Source organism: Triturus cristatus, chromosome 2_1 (genome assembly GCF_964204655.1).
Source record: "Triturus cristatus chromosome 2_1, aTriCri1.1, whole genome shotgun sequence".
NCBI lineage: Eukaryota > Metazoa > Chordata > Amphibia > Caudata > Salamandridae > Triturus > Triturus cristatus.
In genome coordinates, this window is record NC_140581.1 from 905,390,952 (window position 1) to 905,413,125 (window position 22,174).

Genomic DNA, 22,174 nt, shown 5'->3' on the forward strand with positions numbered 1-22,174 from the left:
ATTTCTTTGCTTCTGCCCAGATGGGACCAGCTTTTTTTTGTGCTCTTGTCTGGCGGGAGCAAAGTTGTGTACCCTGCCCGTGAGAGTGCAAGCAGGGAATTAAAGTTGTATTCCTTGCCTTCACTGCTTATGACTTCACCAATTACATCACTCCTGACATGGCCAGTGACTTAGTGATTACATCACTGATGTCATCCACAGTGCCACTCACACACAGCCACTCACCCATACACCTACTCACACAGCCACACATTGACCCATACACTCACTCTCACACAGCCACTCACTCACCTATACAGCTACTCCCTCTAATTCACCCATGCAGCCGCTCAACAGAGCCACTCACACACCCACACAACCACCTATATACTCGTTCACACATCCATACAATTACTCACACGCCTACTCACTCCACTATACAGCCACTAAACTAGACACTGACTGCAATACAGCTACTCACACACCCACTCACCAATACACCCACTTACACACCCAGTCACTCATTCGTTGAGCCACTCACACTGTCACTAGGGCATACAGCCACTCACTCACACATTCACAGACCCATACAGCCACGTACTTTCCACTCACCAACCTATACAGCTTCTCACCCCCCCCCCCCCCCCCCCCCCACTCACACACCAATACAACCACTCAGGTGGTCTCTGTGGTTGAGATCGGCCTGTGAGGAGGACCACGTGACACAACCCCTCCTTAAAAAAAAAAAAAAAGGACCCCTATATTTTTTTTCAGGGGAGGTGGTGGTCCCCGCTCCCGCTTAATATTAAAATGAGTCCTGAGGAGGTCGTGGTATAAATAAAACCTTGAAGTGGGGGACCATCCACCGCCCTATATTATTTTATAAACTGTGCATGCCCCGTGGATCTGGCCCACCCAGGGGCGACATTAAAAACAAGCGCTGGAGAATTAAAAAATAAACCATATACCAAGGAGTATTGATGCATGTATGAGTGAGTGACTAGGTTGTGTGAATGTCTGTATCAGTCTGTCAGTTGATGTGTAAGTGGCTGTATGGGTTTGTGTGTGGGTATGTGAGAGGCTGTATGGGTGATTGATTGGTTGTCTGAGTACCTGTATGAGTGTCGGCCTTGGGGAGTGGCCATCCCCAGGGCTCATGTAGGGCTTCTGGAGGGGGGGGGGCATGCAGCCCCTCTCCTTTGTTTAACTTTGCTCGGGAAGGTGGTGGTCCCCAGGGCTATGGTCCCCAACCGACCCGCTCAAATATTGCATTTGTGCCCCAAGGAGATGGTAGTACATGGGGCAGAGGGGGAGGCTGTAGGGCCTCCACTGTTTACTTCAAAAATGAAAATAAAGTATGTGCAATGGGGAGGTGGCGGTCCGCAGGGAAGCGGGGGAGGCCGTACAGCCTCCCAAGCATTACTTAAAATGAAAAAACTTCCCTGGTGCTGTGGGCGGGCCCAATGGGCCTGCCTGCATTCATAATTAAAAATGACACTTTGATGTGGCGTCCCCGGGGCTTTGAATAGCCAGAGGAGGGTGGCCTCATGCCCCCCCTTACTATATTTAACACATGCCATTGGGACCTGGCCCACATGGGGGTTATTCTAAAGGAAGTACGGGAGCTTGCACTTGATTTTTTTCTTCTTCAATTTTGCCGCAGATTTACGCATCCACCCGCGAGTCTGCTGCAAATATTTTTTTTAATGCTTTTTACCCCCGGTGTGGTCCCTGAGGGATCCCACCACCATATCTGGGGGGAGGGGGAAAGGGGGGGGGGTCAAGGTATTCCTACCCTGCCTCCTTTTCTTTATTTTCAACTTTTTTTCTGGGACTCCGCTTCAAGCCGAGCCCCAAGATGGCTGCCAGCACTTCTTGGTTGAAGTGTTGGCTGCCAATCAAATTTTAGTAGGATCCGCGAGTCCACTGCAAGTACTCACATCCCCTGATCTCTATATTTTTATAAGTTTGATATCTGAAAACCTACTGAATGGATTTACACCAAATCACAAAAAACATGTTTTCTGGACCAACATCTAGCTTTCTGTCAAATTTGGTGTAGTTCTGTTCAGCAGTTCGGACTGTAGTCGTGTTAAAAAAATGAAAAATCCCTGTAGACTTAACATGGGGTAAACGTGTTTTGGAACCTCACTTTTTTCTCTGCCCCTGCTTGACGGATCATTGCGAAATTTTCAACACAAAAAGGGGGAAGGTTTGGTAAAATTTTGTGAAGATTCGTCAAGCGACGCCAAAGTTATTGGCAAAACAAATAATGCTTTTCCTATTGAATCTATGGTCCTAACGAGAACTACAAATATATATCATTTTGTGTGAAAGCTGTTTTTCTTCGAAGAAGTCTTTTGAGTCATGAGGTGTCGACACTCCTCTTGTTTGCAATGCGCATGGTCCTCGACTCCATTGTTAGATTGTTTTTTTCCCTTTGTCTGATTCGGTCATGTGCTCCTTTGCTCCGGTTCAACACCGTTGTCTGGATGCTTTCTAGTACCGTCGGTATTGTTTCAATCGCAATTTGATCACTATTTTCATAAAATTATCTAAACGTCTTGAATTGCCCGAAAGAGACTCGATTCGATCACACCCTTAGGGGCCTTTACCCTCTGAGACGGAATTTCTGTTCGTTCTTTCAGAAAAACTTCCAGGGGTGTGATGAAGCAGGACACCCTATAGATTTTGTCCTTCATGTCACGCTAAGTTCTCACACATAGATTTACATGAGGTGTTATTTGTGCTTGTCTCCAGATTAAGAGGAGACCTGCGAGGCCTGCAGGTCATTTCGATCCAAAAAGACTCTGCATGACCAGAAAGCTAGAAGTTGGCTGCCGATGAAGGTAACCTATTTCCAGACTACAGCTCTGAGTCAGATGCAGAATATGAGAACATCACATTGGGGCAACAAACTGAGAGTAATTTGCCCCAGCTACTTCCACTCAGACCAAGCAAAGCCCCAAAAGCCTGCTATTAGACCACTACTGCTTATGGGCCATTGTCTGCACTGACCAGTTGCTTCCGGAACGTCCAGCCTGGGCTCTGAAGAAACAGCCTAGACCTCAAGTCGTCGTGCCGAAACTCTCCACCACAGAATTGACCCGACTTTTGGCACTGAAACATTCCAATTCAGACGCTACCTGAGTTTAGGCACTAAAGTCTTCGCAACTGAAAATAACCAAACCGATTCAGCACTGAAAAAGGCAGCCTTCAAACCAAAACCGTCAGCGCCTAAATTAACTGGGGATAAAACTGGGTCAAAGCTGAAAAAACGAACAGCTGTGCCACATTCATCGGTAGCTGAAGTCTCTGCTAAAACATTTAATTATTCACCCTGATAAAGGAAGAATCCTCACCAGACCCACTCATTCAGAGGCACAGCTTGCTAAAAAGGCAACTATCTTTTGAAGAGGCAATAGATCTCCCTATTGTCCCTTAAAAAAGAAGAAGAAAGAGGACAAGGCGACAAGCTCAATTCGCATTATCCCTCCACCAATCCCGGCTATACATACTCCGTCACCACCACAGTCACCAATTCTTCACCTTACGGATTCACCAGAGGGCTCACTACATTCCTTTACAGGGGATGGGGGGAGGATGATCAGCATTCATTACCACCACAAGATGACTCGGGGGCATGTGACAAAGAGCCACCAGATAATACTGACCTGGATCTATATCCATCAAGACAAGTAGGGCAACTACTTTTCATAAAGTGACACTCCACACTGAGCCACTAGAAGTGGAATTTCTCTTTGAAAACTCTCTCCTCCACTCAGCGCTCCAGGCAGTACCTTCTCATGCTTAAGGGTATGTTCAGGTACAATACAGATATTTTTTAACATCCCGTTCAGATCCAGGATTATTACTCCTAGGGTCAATTTAAAAAAAATAAAATCTTTCCCAGTAGACCCTACACACATTAAAGGCCAACTCTTGCCAGACTCTAGTGATGGCCACTGCTCATAAATGGTTAAACTCTCAAACAACTGGTGAAGCTCCCTCACCAGACAGGAAGAGTTAACGGATAGACGCCGCTGGTTAGAGTGGCAGCGCAATCAGCCAACCGTTGGAGGATTGCCAACTCCATTGGTCTCTTATCAGGCTATGATAGGGCACATTGGAACGAAATGGAGGAGATACTATAGTACTTCCTAGAAGAACATAAAAAAGAGCATATCAAATTGAATCAAAAGGAAAACGTACATCAATACCAGTATACGTAGTGCCCTGGATGCAGCTGACACAGCTGCTAGGGTAGGGGTATGAATTCCAGCTTTATATCAAGATGACATGCCTGTGTAAGGGTATCTGGCTTCAATCTTGTTAGCCCTTCCCATTAATGGCAAAGGTATTTTTAGGCCACAGGTGGACACCCTCCTAGAAAAACTAAAGAAAGATAATGAGATGGCGAAAGCAATGGGAGCGTTGCAAAGACCATCACAACGGGGCTCCTTTCGCAGCTCAACCTATTGTGGAGGATCTAAAACAACCTCCCCTGAGACATCCACCACTTAGAATAAACTCAAAATCAAACATCCTCTACTAGAGCAGGCTATATTGGCTCCTATAAAGGAAACCATCATTGAGGCAGGGGTAGAGGAGGTTTTAATAAACCCACCACCACCAGCAAGCCTCGACTCGCCCCACATTTCCCCCGATTACATAACTGTCAGGGGAAGACTACTGAAGTTTCTGCCTGCATGGATAAATATCACATCCTACCAATGGATGTTATCTAACATGATTATTATCTGGAGCTTACTACAACACCTCCAAACTTTCCACCTCGCACCCACAAAATGCCAACAGACCATCGAGAACTGCTCAAGGGGGAAGTTCAAGCTCTCCCAAGCAAAAGAGCAATAGCACTAGTGCCATTACAAAACAGGGCGCAGGGGTCAGTTCATTCTTGTACCCAAAAAGAACAGAGCTCTAAGAATCATTCTAGACCTCTAAACAGGTGCATTCTTTCAGAACATTTTCATATGGTCACTCTTCAAGATGTCATACCACTTCTACAACAGGGAGACTTCATGACCGCCTTATATCTAAAAGACACATACTTTCACATTCGAATTCCCCCAGCACACAGGCAATGCCTCAGGTTTGCTTTTAACGGACAACACTTTCAGTTCAAAGTGCTTCCGTTCAGGTTCACCACAGACTCCAGGGAGTTTACCAAATGTTTAGCAGTAGTAGCAGCCCACTTACTTAGACAAAACATACAAATATTTGCATATCTGGATGACTGGCTTATAAAAAGCAAAACATATCACAAATGTTTACAACACGCACAAACAACTATAAACCTACTACACCAGTTAGGTTTTACAGGCAATGAAGTCAAATCACACCTGCAACCTCTACAGGTACAGACTTACTTGGGAGCCATCCTAAATTGCTTCAAGGGAGTAGCTTACCCAAATACAGCAAGGCTACAAACTTTCAAAACACTTATTCCACAATTTCAGCCTCACAAACAAATTCTAATAAGAACAGTTATGCGTCTCCTTGGGGCCATGCCACCATGCATAGCCATAGTACCTCATGCCAGACTCAATATGCGCCCGCTACAACAATGGTGAGGGCAACAGTGTTCTCAAGCGGATGGACAGTTAGAGGATCTAGTGTTGATCAGATGTCAAACTTGCCACTTTTTGCAATGGTGGAACTCCAAAAATCTCATACAGGGATGGCCTTTTATTGACCCAATTCCACAAATGACCATAACAACAGATGCATCAATGACTGGTTGGGTAGCACACTCACAGAAACTGACTTACATGGGCATTGGAGACGCAGTCTGACTTTTCTACATATCAATCATCTGGAGCTGCTAGCTGTTCATTTATCAGAAAAGCATTTCTTTCTCACCTTTTAGGCAAAACACTCCTAATCAAAACAGACCAAATGACTGCCATATATTATCTGCAAATCCCTCCCTGTGGGGACCAGATATCCACAGCGGTCATGCCTAGCACAAAACATCTGGAAGTATCCTCTGCAACTCAACATTCAGTTAACCGAGTACATACCGGTGGTGAACAACAACCTGGCAAATCTCCTCAGCAGAGCACCCCACAAGTGGGATCTCAACACTCAAGTTCCAGCAATGGGGGCAACCGGATATAGACCTATTTGCAACACCACAAAATGCAAAAAGTCTCAACTTTGCCTCCAGGTTCCAACACACACAGACGAAGGGCAAGGCACTACGAATCAATTAGCCAGGGACATTTGCTTACCCTTTTACACCTCTCCCCCTGCTTTCATTTGTAATTCCTAAACTGATAGACGTCTGACACTCATCCTAGTTGCTCCCACATGGGCCAAGCAACCATGGTTTAAAACACTACTAGAACCGTCAATAGTCCCACATCAAGTGCTACCCAACAAACAGGGCCTCCTCACTCAGAACCAAGGAGCAGTAAGGCACCCAAATCCTAGATCTCTCCATCTTGCAGTTTAGCTCCTGAGATTCTAGAATTTGGATATCGACATTTACTGCAAGAATGTATGGATGTCCTAAAAGAAGCAAGAGAGCCCACAACAGGTGCATGTTGTGCTGCAGAGTGGAAATGCTTTGTTCACTATGGTCTCTCAAAGGATATTAACCCATAGAATGCATCACCTCAAACATTCTGTACCTTCTTCTTCACTTACAAAGTACAGGGTTGGCTTTCACTTCTATAAAAATGCATCTTACAGCATTAGCTGCATAGCTCCAAAATAGAGAACAAACCTCTATGTTCAGAATTTCTGCAATCAATGCTTTTCTACAAGGTCTCAAAAAAGTTATTCCACCTAGAGCTCCACCCACACCAGTGTGGAATCTCAATGTTTTGCTAACAAGGTAAACAGGCCCACCATTTGAACCTCTGTGCAACTGCCCTCTTCAATTTCTATCATGGAAACTTGAATTTCTCATCGCAATCGCTTCACTCAGAGGGGTTGGTGAGATTCAAGCATTAACTTTGGAGGAACTTTTCTTTCAAATAGACAAAGACAAAGTAGTACTACGAATTAATCATAAATTTCTACCAAAGGTGGTCTCACAATTCCACATGAGTCAATCCATTGAGTTGCCTGTATTATTTGCTCACCCAGACTCAGTGGCAGAAAGAGCATCACATACATTATGTACTAAATTGATAGAACACAATTCTTTCGCAAAGCTCAACAACTATTTGTGGCATTCTCCAAACCACATAAGGGTAAAGCAATTTCTAAATCCGGTATTGTACGTTGGATAGTAAAATGTATCGAAACCTGCTATATTAAAAGCCAAGTGACCCCTCACTATCCCTTAAAAAAAAAATCTCGACACACAATAAAGGAGCTTCCATGGCATTTCTAAGAAATATACCAATAGCTGTCATGCAAAGCTGCTATATGAACTACACCGCACACATTGACAAAATCATTACTATGTAGATGTCATGGCACAACAACAAGCAAATGTCAGTCAAGTGGTACTACGTACATTATTCAAAACAAATACACCCAGCACAAGTTAGCCACAGCTCAGGAGAACTGCTTTTCAGCCTATACTAAGCATGTGTATCTATAGCCACATGTCAACAAACGGTAAATGTTACTTACCCTGTAAGAATCGGTTTGTGGCATGTAGTGCTGTAGATTCACTTGCACCAACCCTCCTCACCTATGACTTGTGTTGGTTGCATTTATCCACATCATACATTACATTATCATATAACCATCTCCATAGGATACATCATCCTTTCACTAAATTCTCAGCCGCCAAGCGGAAAACAATCTAACAATAGAGTCGAGGACCATGCGCATTGCAAGCAAGAGGAGGAGTAACTACACCTTGTGACTGGAAAGACTTCTTAGAAGAAAAATAACTTGCACACTCCCGAGCCCAACACTAGATGGCGGACATATGCTAAGCATGTGGATCTACAGCACTACAGGCCACAAACAGATGCTTACAGGGTAACTTTTCATATGTATCCCAAGCTTATAGTTACGTTTGGTAATATTCAGTAACTTTACATTTAAAAAAACTTAGAAATTGACTGAAAAACCAAAATGACTTTATAGTTAAGCCTTGTAATATAGAAATTATGGTTATTAAAAAATTAAACTTGCCTGTTATGATTTACTCTGCTAACTGTAACTTGTAATCCAGCCATGTAGTGCTTATGTCCTTACAGATTACATCACTCATGACATATTAAATGACTTCACATACCCGTCCTTTTTTTCCCGCTGTACCACAGTACTCTTATGGCTCTGCATGGGAGGGCCTACTAGAGTCCTGCAGTACCTCCCGGGGACATTGATGAGTCCTGCGATAGTACTACGTAACCTTTGGTATTCATTTTTTTATTTTCAAACATGGCTCCTCTGGAAGCTTCCCTATTCTCCTCCAAAGTCTCTGGGTCCTGTAATGGCAGACGCGATGTTGCGGTCAGCCAAACAAATACCTCTGTGGTTCCCTGTTACTGAAGTGGCTGATTGGAGGGGGGGGGGCTTTTGACCAGTCTGATTGCTCTGTTGTTTGAATTTGAGGCAATGTGCAAGTACCGTGTAAGTACAGTGTAACCAACCACTCTGTAATCACTCACTTTGGAACCTTAATTTACCAAAAACTGCTGCACAGATTTATCCAAATCACAAATAACTTGCTTTCTGGCAAATTGTGTGCAGTTCTGTTCAGGTGTTTTTTTTCCTAAAATTTCAGTGGATGAACTTTTTGTTTGGGGGCAGGGGGGATGGGGAGTTTTGTGAAGATTCTTCATACAGCATCAAAGTTATTAGCAAAACAAAAACACTATTGCTATGGAAACTCTGATCTAACACGCCATCGCCACCCGTCCCCCCGCTAGTGTAATTCAAATAGTTGGAAATATCCAATACTTGAAAGAAAAGCAGTTACTTACCTGTGACACGGTTGGTATCTTTTGTAGATCCTCATGTGACCTTCCTGTATGAGACTGCTCACTCTTGTGATTCTAAAATGTGAATATGACCTGCATTGCTTAAGCCTTTAAACCTCGTTATCTGTCTGACGAATACAAAATATGAGCTTGATACACTGATTTAATTCCTTATTAAATGTATCCAGTATTATCAACCTAAAGAGAACTAGCTTAAAAATATATATATTTAGAATAGTTCCTAGTGGTAATTAGCTTTTTGTTTTTGAAGAGGGTGATACTGCTTTGATAGGACAACCTAATAGGCGAAAAATATCAGTTGCAGCTTGGAAAATCCTTATTGGAGCATTTTCTCTTACAATGTTGACATATCATCTTTGACTTAGCTACTGTTTTATTGTTTTTCTTCCCTATTGATCTGACCACTAATTCATATCTGTAGTAGAAGGGAAGGTGCCTGAGCAACGCATGATGGCTGTTTATTACGGCTCTTGCTTAGATAGCTTGTGCACCGGCTTTCAATTGATCGGTGTGTTCCGAGTTCAAATAAGAGTTTCAATATTGCACTTATGTTCAGTGTGCTGTGGCGTCCTCTAGACCTATATATAGGAATCATTTCTAGACTCCGTGAGGTGTCTCCATGAGTTTCTGAGCGAGGTGATCTCTGGATGCGATCAATGTGAAGTGGCTGAAGAGATAAAATGGGCCTGTTGGCTTTCCCCAGGAAACCTGCATGTTATCTGCTCCGGTGTCTGCGGGGGGAGAGGGGTAGTCACCCTGGGTAACAGCAGGGGCTGTTAGTGTTTGGGTGGAAGGGCAGGCTAGGATGAGTGGCATTGCCTTTGTGTCGAATGTGCAGGACTTTGTTGTAATCTGTGGTTTGGGCAGTGCCTCTGTCTGATCTCGTGCTTGCCTCGTGCTGTGGAGGCAGTTGCTCGCTCCGGTGAGGCATGTGTGCTATGGGGATTGATTGCTTGTGCAGATTCGCGTAACGTAAGCTAGCTGTCTCCCCCGGTGGGTTTTGTAGTAAACTTTTAAGGCCGAGTACTGTGGCCATGGTTTTCCAGTTGTTGGACTGCCATGGCTTGTTGTTGTGTTATGATGATCTAAACAAAGGTTTGGTTGCTGCTAAGAGAATTCTATTTGATTCACAGGTTCAGTATTTCTGACACCTGTGCTGTTTTGTGTTGTCGTTTTGCTGGGCTGTGCTTTGCGCATTTGAAATATTGGGTACACATCCGGCCTATGTTGAGAATCACTGGGCATTAGCTGGTCAGTACAGTGTTGTAATATTTGAAAGGATGGTGATTTTTTGTGACAGTTGTTCCTGGCTTTCCTGAGGCGGTTGCGTTGGCTTTTGGTTAGGGGAGGTTGCTGATGTTGGACGTGGTCCTTGGATCGAACCGGAGGTGTCGCGTCTAGATATTTGTGTTGTTGGTCCCGATAAGCAACGTGTCGTTGATTGTGTGAGGATTGCCTCGACACCCCATACAACCTTTGTATCGTTCTTTGATGTCAGAGTTTTGCTGGGGGATAGTTTGGCTTGACTTTCCAGGTTTAATGTGTTGGGTGTTGATGCTGCAGCTGCCGGCTTGGTGGACCTACCTTCCATAAGGATTTCAGACAAAATGTTTGGAATTGCTGTTAAGTGATCCAAGGTGGATGCTCATTTACAAGAGTGATATGCTGTCTCGGTGTCTTTTTGTACTCGCTTTATTACACTGTTTAAGTCCTCTACATTTTTTTCTATGCCTATGACATGCGTGGCCAAGATGTTTAATAAGTCCACTTGAATTTCAAGTTTTTCTGAATGAAATTTTAGGGCCAATGAGATCACCTCCATTGTGGTTATGAATGGTGTTCATAAGGGTGCTGTGGATAATGGGGACGATATGGAGTGCTGAAATGGCTGACTTTGTGGCTTGCTCTGTAAAAAGGATGGAGTTGCGTTGCTCGAGTGTGGACGTGACTGTCGGGGCCCTTTTCGCACCGGGGTCTGATTGAGGAGAGCAGGGCATTGTAATTGTGCACAAGGCCAGAGATTACAGATGTGTTGGAGTGAGCCGCTGCATCATCCTGTTTCTCATTAGATGCATTGAGTAGCAGGGTCTGCCACTTTGGTGACGTCGCCAGTGGATTTCCTGAGTATATTGGGTCTGAGTCTTCCAGGTATTGATAATGTGGTTTGAGACTGATTGGCCGGCTTTATTCCTGCTTTGTTCCTGTTGAGGGCCACTAAGATTGTTGGCGCTGTGGGCTCGGATACGTCTGATGTCGCCTGGGGTCGCCAAGAATGGCCCGCTGTTGCTGAGCGCCGCTGTAAGTGAGGTGGAATGAGAAAAAGTAAGTGGGGCCTCTGTGGTGCCTCTTTAGGGAGGGGCTGCAGGCTGTGCCCGGAACTGACCAGGCTGGGCCGCCTCCGCAACATGCCCAAGGCCACTCTCGGCCCCTCAATGGCCGGCGCCTAAAGGCAGCTGCACTTGCGGTGAAATGCCCTGAGGGGCTTGCGTACTCCTCGGAGAGGGTGGGACTGGCGGGGGAGCGCAATGGCGGTTTGGGGGGGGGCAATATGTGGTGTGTTGCACCCGCTGGCTCACCCGCTAACTCACCGTGTCTCCACTGCATCTCTCTTGACCCTGCTCCTTCGGTGCCCTCAGCACCGCTCTGTGCCCATTGTTAGGGTGCAGAAACTGTGAAGTTGAACCTCAAGGGGCACTCCTGGTGGGGGGTAGGGGGCAGACAAGCTGGGACTGCACAGCATGCCTGTCGACCGCAACCAATCCTAGTCGGGCCACCTCCGCAGGCCGCCAAGTCACACACTTAGCGGCCACCCACTAATGGTGACCGCGCTTGTTTGAGCTTATTTTTAAGCCTACGCTCCCTCCAATGCACTAATCAACGTCAAATAAGATTATAAAGCAGGCTATTGTTGCTGTCAATTTTGTTACTGCAACTGTATTTCGGTCACTGCCTTTTACCCGTAACCACCAACTTGTTTGAAATTGATTCTGTATGCACTTTTCTTTAAGGTGTAGTTTTCTATATGAGCTGGCAGGCTTTAAGAGATGTAAATCCAAAAGTTAATTGATTTGTATTTGTTTTTAAGGTGGACTGGGAGGACTTGGAGGACTTGGTGGGCTAGCAGGCCTAAGCAGTTTGGGTATGAACTCTACCAACTTTTCAGAACTTCAGAGCCAAATGCAGAGGCAGCTTATGTCCAACCCTGAGATGATGCTGCAGATCATGGAGAATCCCTTTGTACAGAGCATGCTTTCCAACCCTGACCTCATGAGACAGCTAATAATGGCCAATCCTCAAATGCAGCAACTGATCCAGCGGAATCCGGAGATCAGTCACATGCTAAATAATCCTGATATAATGAGACAGGTAAGACTAAAGACATCCACTCTGTTTGTTACAGTAACTACAAATAACATTTTGTGTTCTTTAGATTTTTTTCCCCTCCAGGGTAAGCCTAGGTCTGCTGTGTACAAATCAGGGTTCTAACAGAGACCGTTTTTTCCCTTAGACTACTGTTGTCAGTCGGTGTGTGATATTTAAAAAAAAGACTTTTGACATGTAACACTGTTATCCTACAAGCAGGAATTTAGTGAAATTTATAGCCTGTTTTGCACCAGAGGACATTCTTTGCCTCATGTGTGCGATGAACCCGAACACTTCATATCAATATATGTCCGAACATGAATATAATCTTGTTCAGATGTTGCAGAGCAACTTTCCTCAAGCCTATCATAGGCATGATTTTCAAAATCTTAAACTATGTAGTGTCAAATACTTACTTAAATTTGAAAGTGCTGCACCTATAACACAAAGTGCTATTTTACAAATCTAAGTAATGATAAAAAGTGCGACATAATTGACTTCTAAAAGTTAAAGTATCCTGTCCCCTTAAGTCTCAATGTATTTTAATTACTCACCATCCTTTGTACTGGCCAGAGTCTGTTCTTTTTTCTGTCTTTTGAGTGGGATCTTTTTCACACAAGTTTTTCTTTTCTGAGAATGTTTTTTCAGAATTAATCTCCTTTTGGTTTTTACTCTGTCCTTAACACCTAAGATGCCCTTTACAGTATTTCCGCATTGTAGGATCTTTGTTGATAGTCATAAACTTTAAAATAATTCCCTGCTGCGTGTGTGGACCTGGAACACTTCATATCTGTGTATTTGTCTATAAATTTAGTGGCCGTGTGCAGCACTCTTTAGGAGTCCATCAAAGGTAAGATTTATCCAAAATAAACTCTTGCTCACTCCCAAAGCTCTACAGCAAAAACTGCAGCACCTGTCTAACATTGGGGGCAAAGCTCAATCTGTTAGGCTTGTATTGAAGAAACCTGAGAGATAACATTCCCAGAGCTTCCATTTTCCATAGCGCTTCATACTGGCAGCTACTTTAAGAATCACACACGTTTTCTAGCTCGTGTGATCCCAGCCCACATTAGAAGTTTCCCGTCTCTGTTTTTCTGTGACATTTCCTTCCTGATGTGCCTTATTTCGCTTGACTTCTTTGCAGACTTTCGAGTGAAACTTGTTTTTTTTTGCATATTACAGTTTTTTTTCGTTCTTTAAGAATGTCTTAATTATTCGTGAAAAGCTCTATTTGTGGTAGTGAGAAGGCTGCTTCTGACCCAAACAAGGTGCATGTGATGAGCCTACCTTCTTCACATTCGGTCAAAGAATGTGAATTTTGAAAAAGAAAGAAAATGAAAAACATTTTGAACAGGACCTTGAAAGGTCAGGAAGGCATCAGTCTAAGAGACAAGTTGATAGGCATGAGGGCAATTGTGAAAGATAAGAATGTATGTATCCTGGTTGTAGCATCCACAGAGGGCAGTGAATTTCTAATCGCGGCAGTACGCTCCGTGATGTATGAGCACAGAAACTCTTCAACCCTGCTCTTGATGTGAACCATGATAAGTCCTAAATGTCAATGTCTGGTTTACCGCCGTGCCTCTTAGTTCATTCAGTGTCTGACAAAACAGATCTATTTTGATATACAAGGAGACTGGTTGTGTGGCCTAGACTAGCAAAAGGCTTACTTCCAGATTCTGACAGTGAATCACCACAGGAAGTATCTGAGGTTCTTAGGTGGAAATTTGCCTTTTCAAAACTCCGCTCTGCCATTTGGACTCAACTCTGCCTCATGCACATTCTCCTTTTATTTGAGTCTACTCACAAGGCTACATTGCTGCATCTTTCCTGGAAGGCAGCATTCTTAATAATGTCTGCCCACAGAGTTAGTGAAAAATGAGCATGTCCTGCTGGAGATCCTTATATAGTATTCCATTCAAATATGATGTTTATCAGACCACCCCCATTCTTTCTCCCTAAAGTTGTCATAATTCCAAATGAACCATGCCATTACCTTGCTGTCTCTCTTTACTTCAATCCATCTACAACAGTTTGTTTCACTTTGTGGGTGTTGGAAAGCTACTGCATTTTATCAAGACAATAGTAAGATAATTTGTAAACCTAGCCAGATATTTATTAACTGTCAGCATATTTGGCAAGCATTAGCCACATCCAAACAGTCTATTGCCAGTGGATTATGGCATGCATATCCATGTGTTCACAACTACCCGGTAGGCTTCTACTAGGAGAACCAATGGCCTATTCCATTAGAGGGAAATGAGCCACTGCAGTTTGGCTTAGCAATGTCACTTGGAAATCCATCTGTACCTTCAGAAGACTTAACTGCTGTGATTCTGATACAAAGGCTGATACTAAGGTTGTTCAAGCCACTGTAAGCCATCCGTTTGGGTAATCAGATCACTATGCAGAATATTCTTTAGAAGTGATCCATTATTAAAACAGAGCCTGTTTCTCCTTCCCCGTTGCTGCAAAGAAGGCTTTCCTTCTAGTTTTCTATTTTAATGTGTATGACTATCAATGAAGATCCTACAGTGCAGAATTAACGGTTACGCACTTGTAGTTCTGCATTGTATTCCCACATTAGGACCAAGTAGCACCTTAAAGTTGTTGCAGTAATGTGCCTTCTTGGAGGCATGAGAAGACCGTTTGATGTCCAAGGTTGCCACTGCTGTCTAGACCTCGTTATCACAAGCACGGCGTGATAATGACTTTTTTCTTGACTGATTTATGCTTTGAAAAAGCCCCAGGCAATAATGTAGCATAAGGGTTCAAATACGTTTTGGCTGTTGTAGAAATTAAGGATTTGTTTTGATACTGTTGATAAATCAGATGGCAAAACAATGATCCTCTCATGGACAACCTTATTTGCTACTCCAGTAAGTACTTTGGGTACATCTCCTTCATGTATTTAAACAATATAATCTGTCATCTCTTGTTCATGTAGTACAAGCCACCTCCACAGGACCCTAATTTCTTAAAATTTGACATCCTTGAACTTGCTATATTGGCTCCTGAGGTCAACAGTATGGACATCTGAATCTGCCCCAGCCAGCATTGACATTCTACAGTAGGCTAAGCGCCCTTCAAATAGTGCATATGGAAGAGGTTTTGCTTATGTCATCACCAAATTAATAACTGGTCAATTTTCCAAAAGTGATTCTGCCATACTTATTAAATCTGACTGAAACAAAGCTGCAGTTTTGTTCTATCAAAGTCCATGCTACAACCGCCTACAAGAGGGGTGCTACTCACTATATATATTTGTTCGAGGCCTATGAGCTTCAGATCGTACACTGTGCATAGATCGCCATCTGGTGTTTGGCTCGGATGCTTGCACCTTGTTGTTGTCTTGGAAGAAGTCTTTTGTAGTCACGAGATAGGTGATTCCTCCATTGGACGATAGTGCGCATGGGCATCGATTCCATTCTCAGATTGTTTTTTTCCGCCATATTATTTTTTAAATTTCTGCCCTAAAAGATTTTTTGATCAGGCTTAAAGAAAGTTTGCTCCCATATGGTCACTTCTATCTCCTTTTAAGCTTATAAAACACACTGTCTGTTCCATCAAATAAGCTTATTCTAGTGTTGGTCATGTTACTATGCAGAATATGTTTACTTAACTCTATATTTACAGTTCCTCTAGTCCCCCTTGTGCCATTTCCAGTTTTTATACCTCATGTCTAAGAGCAAGGAGTTTTTTACTCTGTCTCAATGTTTTGGCTGTCATTGAAGATCCTTCCAGGCAAAATAAATGGTTGGTGACTTATTGTCAGTCTGGTACACATCCTAGAAATCTTCATTGAAGTCATAAGGGTCCCTTCCTTTTCCCCCAGCTTAATTTCTTGGGCATTCAATGTACAGCCCTCAGAAATGTAACCTTAGTCTCTGCTAGAACTGACTGTGTGAGGCAAAAGCCAGTACAATGCATAATGAGTAAAGATAACCCCTGTAGCTTTAAAGGGACAGGGTGATTTTTTTCACTTGTTTAATGTAGACCTATCAGGCTATCCTTTTCTTTATTACTTTTACATGTTGGAAGCAGTTTGTGTTATTGGTGCTGCAATGTGGTTTTAGAAGATGGTTTTGGTATCACATACAGTCTAAAACATCTGGTCATGTTGAACTTGTTCATTTTTAATTTATTTGTGGTATATGTATAAATGTGTGTGTGTGTGTGTGTATATATATATATGTTGTGTGTGTATATATATATGTTGTGTGTGTGTGTGCATATATATAAGTTGTGTGTGTGTGTGTGTATATATATGTGTGTGTTGTGTGTATGTATAGATATATATATCTATATATCTATCTATATATATATATCTATCTATATATTCACTGAAAAAACCATAGGTTTCACACATGTTATAGTTAGCGGAAATTTTACTGATAAAAAACCAATGAAATTCCCCCGTTATAGTTAGTGCAGGCAACTATAACTCACGCGACCGCAATCCTCTGCTGATGCTAATACTGTATTTAGACACTTATTTGCCCATGTCTTCTTCCATACATTTTTAGCTATACATATATTACAAATATTTTTTTTTCATAAAGACACATATGTCATCAGCAGAAGATTGCGGTCGCGTGAGTTATAGTTGCCTGCACTAACTATAACGGGGGAATTTCATTGGTTTTTTATCAGTAAAATTTCCGCTAACTATAACGTGTGAAACCTATGGTTTTTTCAGTGAATTTGCAAGGTTTTTTAAATGCTAATTCCTAACTATAACGTGTGTGAAACCTATGGTTTTTTCAGTGAATTTGTACGGTTTTTTAAATGCTAAGTTACTTTACGCCATTCGTGGCGTGCGCGCCCACTTAACGCAGTTCGTTCCGTGCGCGCACGGTGCGCTTCGCGCACCACGCGCCCACTTTACGCAGTTAGTGCCGTGCACGCACGGTGGGCACGCGGTGCGATGACAAAGCAAGAAAGCACGTCAACAAATCTGTTTCTGCTTTCCTCCGTGACTATGGTATGGGTGCCATTTACCACAACAACTTGCGTTATGACATGCAAGACATTTATAGAGGAGATGGTGTGCACTTCAATGATGAAGGGAACAGAGTCTTCCTCTTGAACCTTAGACTCTGCATCGGTACTTACTTGTAGGTACCACTAAAAAATCATTTCATAAACACAACGGCTCTTTTTAGAGCCCCCTAATATCTAAACACTTAAATCTGATTTTCATTTTTTTTTCTTTTTTCTACCGTACGCTTACCGTAAGCTTACCGTACGCGTACCCCGTGATTTTTTTTAAAATCAATAAATGTTTTTTTTGTACTTTTCTGTCCTTCTTTGACCCCCTTACAAATGTTAGGGGGTCTGTAACTCTCCTCATTGCCCCCTTTCCTTGTTTTCACTCTTTTTTTTCAGAGTGAAATACACAAAATGGCGGCCGCCGCTTCCTGGTTTCGGCCGATTCGAATGTTTACTAAGATCTAAGAGCCAATCAGAATCGCGCTCGCGCACGCCACCGTACGCTTACCGTAAGCGTACGGTAAGCGTACCGTAAGCGGGCTCAGATATATATATTGATTTAAATGCTATTTTCTCAGAATCTACTGAACAGATTTACACCAAACCTACAAAAGGCACTTCCTTGACCTAGGGACTACCTCTCTGCCAAATTTTGGGTAATTCTGTTCAGCCGTTCGGGCTGTAGCTCGTTCTAAAGGTCCTATGGAAAAATGCATGGGAAAAACGCGTTTTGGGACCCCCCTTTTATCTCAGCCCCCGCTTGACGGATCCCCCCGAGACTTTCAGGGTAGGAGCGGAGCGTAGCGCCCCACCTATTTTGAGAAATTCGCGAGGATTCGTCGACCGGCGCCAAAGTTATTCAAAATAGAATGTTGAGGTTTTCCTATGGAAACGTGGTCCTAACTATAACTACCTACTGGCGACCGCCAGTAGGTAATATATATATAGAATATATATTCACTTAAAAAACCATAGGTTTCACACATGTTATAGTTAGGTGGATATTTCACACGTAAAAAACCATTGAAATTCCCCCGTTATAGTTAGTTCAGATAACTATAACTCGCGCGCCCGCAATGCACTGCTGATGACGTCACATATTACATCACTCATGACATCACTGATAACATAATCCTTGTGATAGAGTGGCGGTCGCGCGCGTTATAGTTATCTGAACTAACTATAACGGGGGAATTTCATTGGTTTTTTACGAGTGAAATATCCACCTAACTATAACGTGTGAAACCTATGGTTTTTTAAGTGAATTTGCAAGGTTTTTTAAATGCTAATTCCTAACTATAACGTGTATGAAACCTATGGTTTTTTCAGTGAATTTGTACGGTTTTTAAAATGCTAAGTTATGTATGTATTATTATTTTTTTATATATTTATTTTACAATAAACTACGTATTAACATTAAAAAAAAAAAAAAAAAAATCTGCCTTCGGGGTCCTTCAGGGACCCCCTGACAAAGGCTAGGGGGTCAGGAACTCTCTACCCTGCCCCGTTTTCACGTTCGCCACCTTCCTTTTTCACTCTCGCACTGAAAAAAACCAAAATGGCGGCCGACACTTCCTGATTTCGACCGATTCGAACGTTGACTAACATGTAACCACCAATCAGAATTACGCTCGCGCACGTTAGGGTGCTCGCACGGTACGCGCTTATAGATATTTATATGCTTTTAAATGCTATTTTCTCAGGAACTACTGAACAGATTGACACCAGACCTGCAAAAGGCACTTCCCTGACCTGAGGACTACCTCTCTGCCAAATTTCAAGTAATTCTGTTCGGCCGTTCGGGCTGTACCTTCGACTAAAGGTCCTATGGGAAAATGCATGGGGAAAACGCGTTTTGGGACCCCCCTTTTTTCTCGGCCCCCACTTGACGAATCGCCCCGAGACTTTCAGGGTAGGAGCTGAGTGGAGCGCCCCATTAGTTTTGAAAATTTCGCGAGGATTCGTCAACCGGCGCCAAAGTTATTCAAAATAGAATTTTCAGATTTCCTATGGACACACGGTCCTAACTATAACTATCTACTGGCGACCGCCAGTAGATTATATATATATATATATATACTGAAAAAACCATAGGTTTTACAGACGTTATAGTTAGGAATTAGCATTTAAAAAACCTTTGAAACTCACTAAAAAACCATAGGTTTCAAGGACGTTATAGTTAGTTGGACAATTGACTCATATAAAACTAGAGAAATTCGCCCATTATAGTTACTTGAGCTAATTGTAACTCACGCGCCCGCAATGCACTGGTGATGACGTCACATATTACATCACTCATGACATGGTCAGTAACATCACTGATGACCTCTCAAATGACATCACTGATGACATCATCCACGTGATAATCTGATGCACATACTGATGGCCTAATATAAACTTTGATACATGCGCTCTAAAATACAGACTACTATTTTTGAAACATGCACACAATAATGCCAGATACGACATACCACCCACTATTTCCTAGGTCTACACTCACATCCAGTCACTTATACATGCAGTTACTCATCAATACAGTACTATAATATGCCCTGATACACTTATACATACAGTCACACACCTAGTCAGTGATGCAAAGAATCAATCACATACCCATATACTCATGTATACAGTTATACACACCAACTGCGTTATTCATACACACACCACCTCACTTATTTATGCAGATACTAACACATACTTACTGTCTTATACAATCACTGATACAAGCAGACACTCATTTATACACCCACTCTTCAAATAACTTCCTCTCACGTACAGTCATTTATATACTCCCAACACTCGCATATACTGCCTTAAAACATATGTAGTTACTCACACATGTACCACTGAGACATTCATTCACTCACCAACACACCCATACACACACTAGTTCACCCATACAGCGCTTCCCAGATGCACTTTTGAATCCATACAACCAGTGAATCACCCACTCAGACATCTATGCAGTCACACACCCCCACACCTACACTCAGGCACTCATACAGATACTCAGACAACAGATCAATAACCCTAATAGACACTCATGTAGCTAATCACCAACCCATGCAGCCGCTTATACACCATCTGAGAGACTAGTACAGACTTTCACACAGTTTAGTCACTAACCCATGCATTCAGTAAGATATGTTCAATCACTCACTTATACAGTCAGTCACGCACCTACTAAATAATACATTCAGGCACTTGTAAATCCACTCATTCTTCAATACACCTTGGCATAGATATATATGAAAAATATTTAAACTTTACAGAAACACACTTTCACTGGATGATGGCATCAGTGATGTCATTTGAGATGTCATCAGTGATGTCACTGACCATGTCATGAGTGATGTAATATGTGACGTCATCACCAGTGCATTGCGGGCGCGCGAGTTATAGTTAGCTCAACTAACTATAACAGGCGAATTTCTCTTGTTTTATATGAGTCAAATGTCCAACTAACTATAACGTCCCTGAAACCTATGGTTTTTTAAATGCTAATTCCTAACTAGAACGTCTGTAAAACCTATGGTTTTTTCAGTGAATTTCGAAGGGTATTTAAATGTTAATTTCATATTTTAATATTTATAAAACCTATATTTTTTCTATTTTTTGTGTGTAATATTTTGGAACTCTATTATCCTTTTTAGTTAATTTTAAAAATGATGTAATGTTTTATATCTTCCCAAAAAATATGTATATCTTTTTGTTTGTTGAGAAAACTGGAGTCCCGTACTGGTAGTGTACCAAGCTCCATCAGCAGGCGAATCCTTTCCGCCATATTTCGTATCCGACGGGTTCGTGGCACCGCGTCCGGCCTAACATCATATACATATGAGGTCGCGCCAGCTGCTACTTTGGTATGCAATTCGTATGCAGTACCAAGCCGCGCGTTACGTCATGTACGTATGGGGTCGCGCACTTTGCGTATGCGCGGGTGCACGCTGCCAGGCCCTGTGTTACGTCATAGACGTATGGTGTCGCGCCGGGTACGCCATTCCCTCATTTTTTTTTTTTTGTCTCAAAACTATATCTAAATAAGTTTAAAGTGTATATGAGAACAAGCGATAATCTAAAATATTTTAACCATTTATATATTTCTAACTGTAATAAACTTATATTATGGAAAATATATTTTCTCAAAATCGCGTCGGGTGCGGCCTCCTTGCGCGCTCGGTGCGCGATTGCCATGTGACCTTAAAGAAAAGCATTTGATTGGTTCATAACATTTCCCATTGTAATAGTTGGAGGACCCGACCCATTTTAGTCATTCTCTCTACAGCGTTTGATGAGAGACTCCTCTTCTGCTTAGAGAGCTTTTTTGAAAACGTTTTGCTATGTACACATATCTGACACTACACACAACATGCAACCATCATCTTCATCAATATTCATGCCCTGTAAAGTAGCCTTCCACCTGTGATAGCCATGCACCTAAAAGTTACATACCTGAAGTTTTCCCCACACTGCCAGAGGTAACATGGTTGCATACGCTGTCCACAGCACAAGGTAATGTGGTACAGCCCAGGGGAAGTATCATGCATAGATAATGAACACACGTACACAGATAGATAGTGGAAGTGGGTACGGGCACGTGCGCTCGACTCCTCTTTATTACCAGGGTCACATATCCAGTGACGTCTGTGCTGGATGCGTGTGGGGTGAGTGTAAACCAGCCCTCGGGGAAGGGTTGCGGCTAGCATCAACTACAACAGTAATCAATGGATCACACACAGAGATTCAATAATAAAAGGGTCAATAGTTTGTGCTGCAGTAAGGTAGGGACACTAGATGTGAAATAATACACAAAAGATTCTATCGTAAAAGAAGCATAACTTGTGGTATACTGAGATACAGGAAGTAGATCTGAAATAATACACAAAGATTGTATCATAAAG

General features: G+C 42.6%; 1 protein-coding gene across 1 annotated transcript in view; it reads left to right on the plus strand.

Moving 5' to 3' along the window:
* UBQLN1 (ubiquilin 1) overlaps positions 1-22,174 on the plus strand; it is a 512,801-nt gene that overhangs the window by 193,200 nt on the left and 297,427 nt on the right. The window contains exon 4 of the mRNA XM_085633159.1: positions 12,001-12,281. Within this exon, the coding sequence (XP_085489285.1) occupies positions 12,001-12,281 (281 nt within the window). The remainder of the gene's footprint in view (positions 1-12,000; positions 12,282-22,174) is intronic.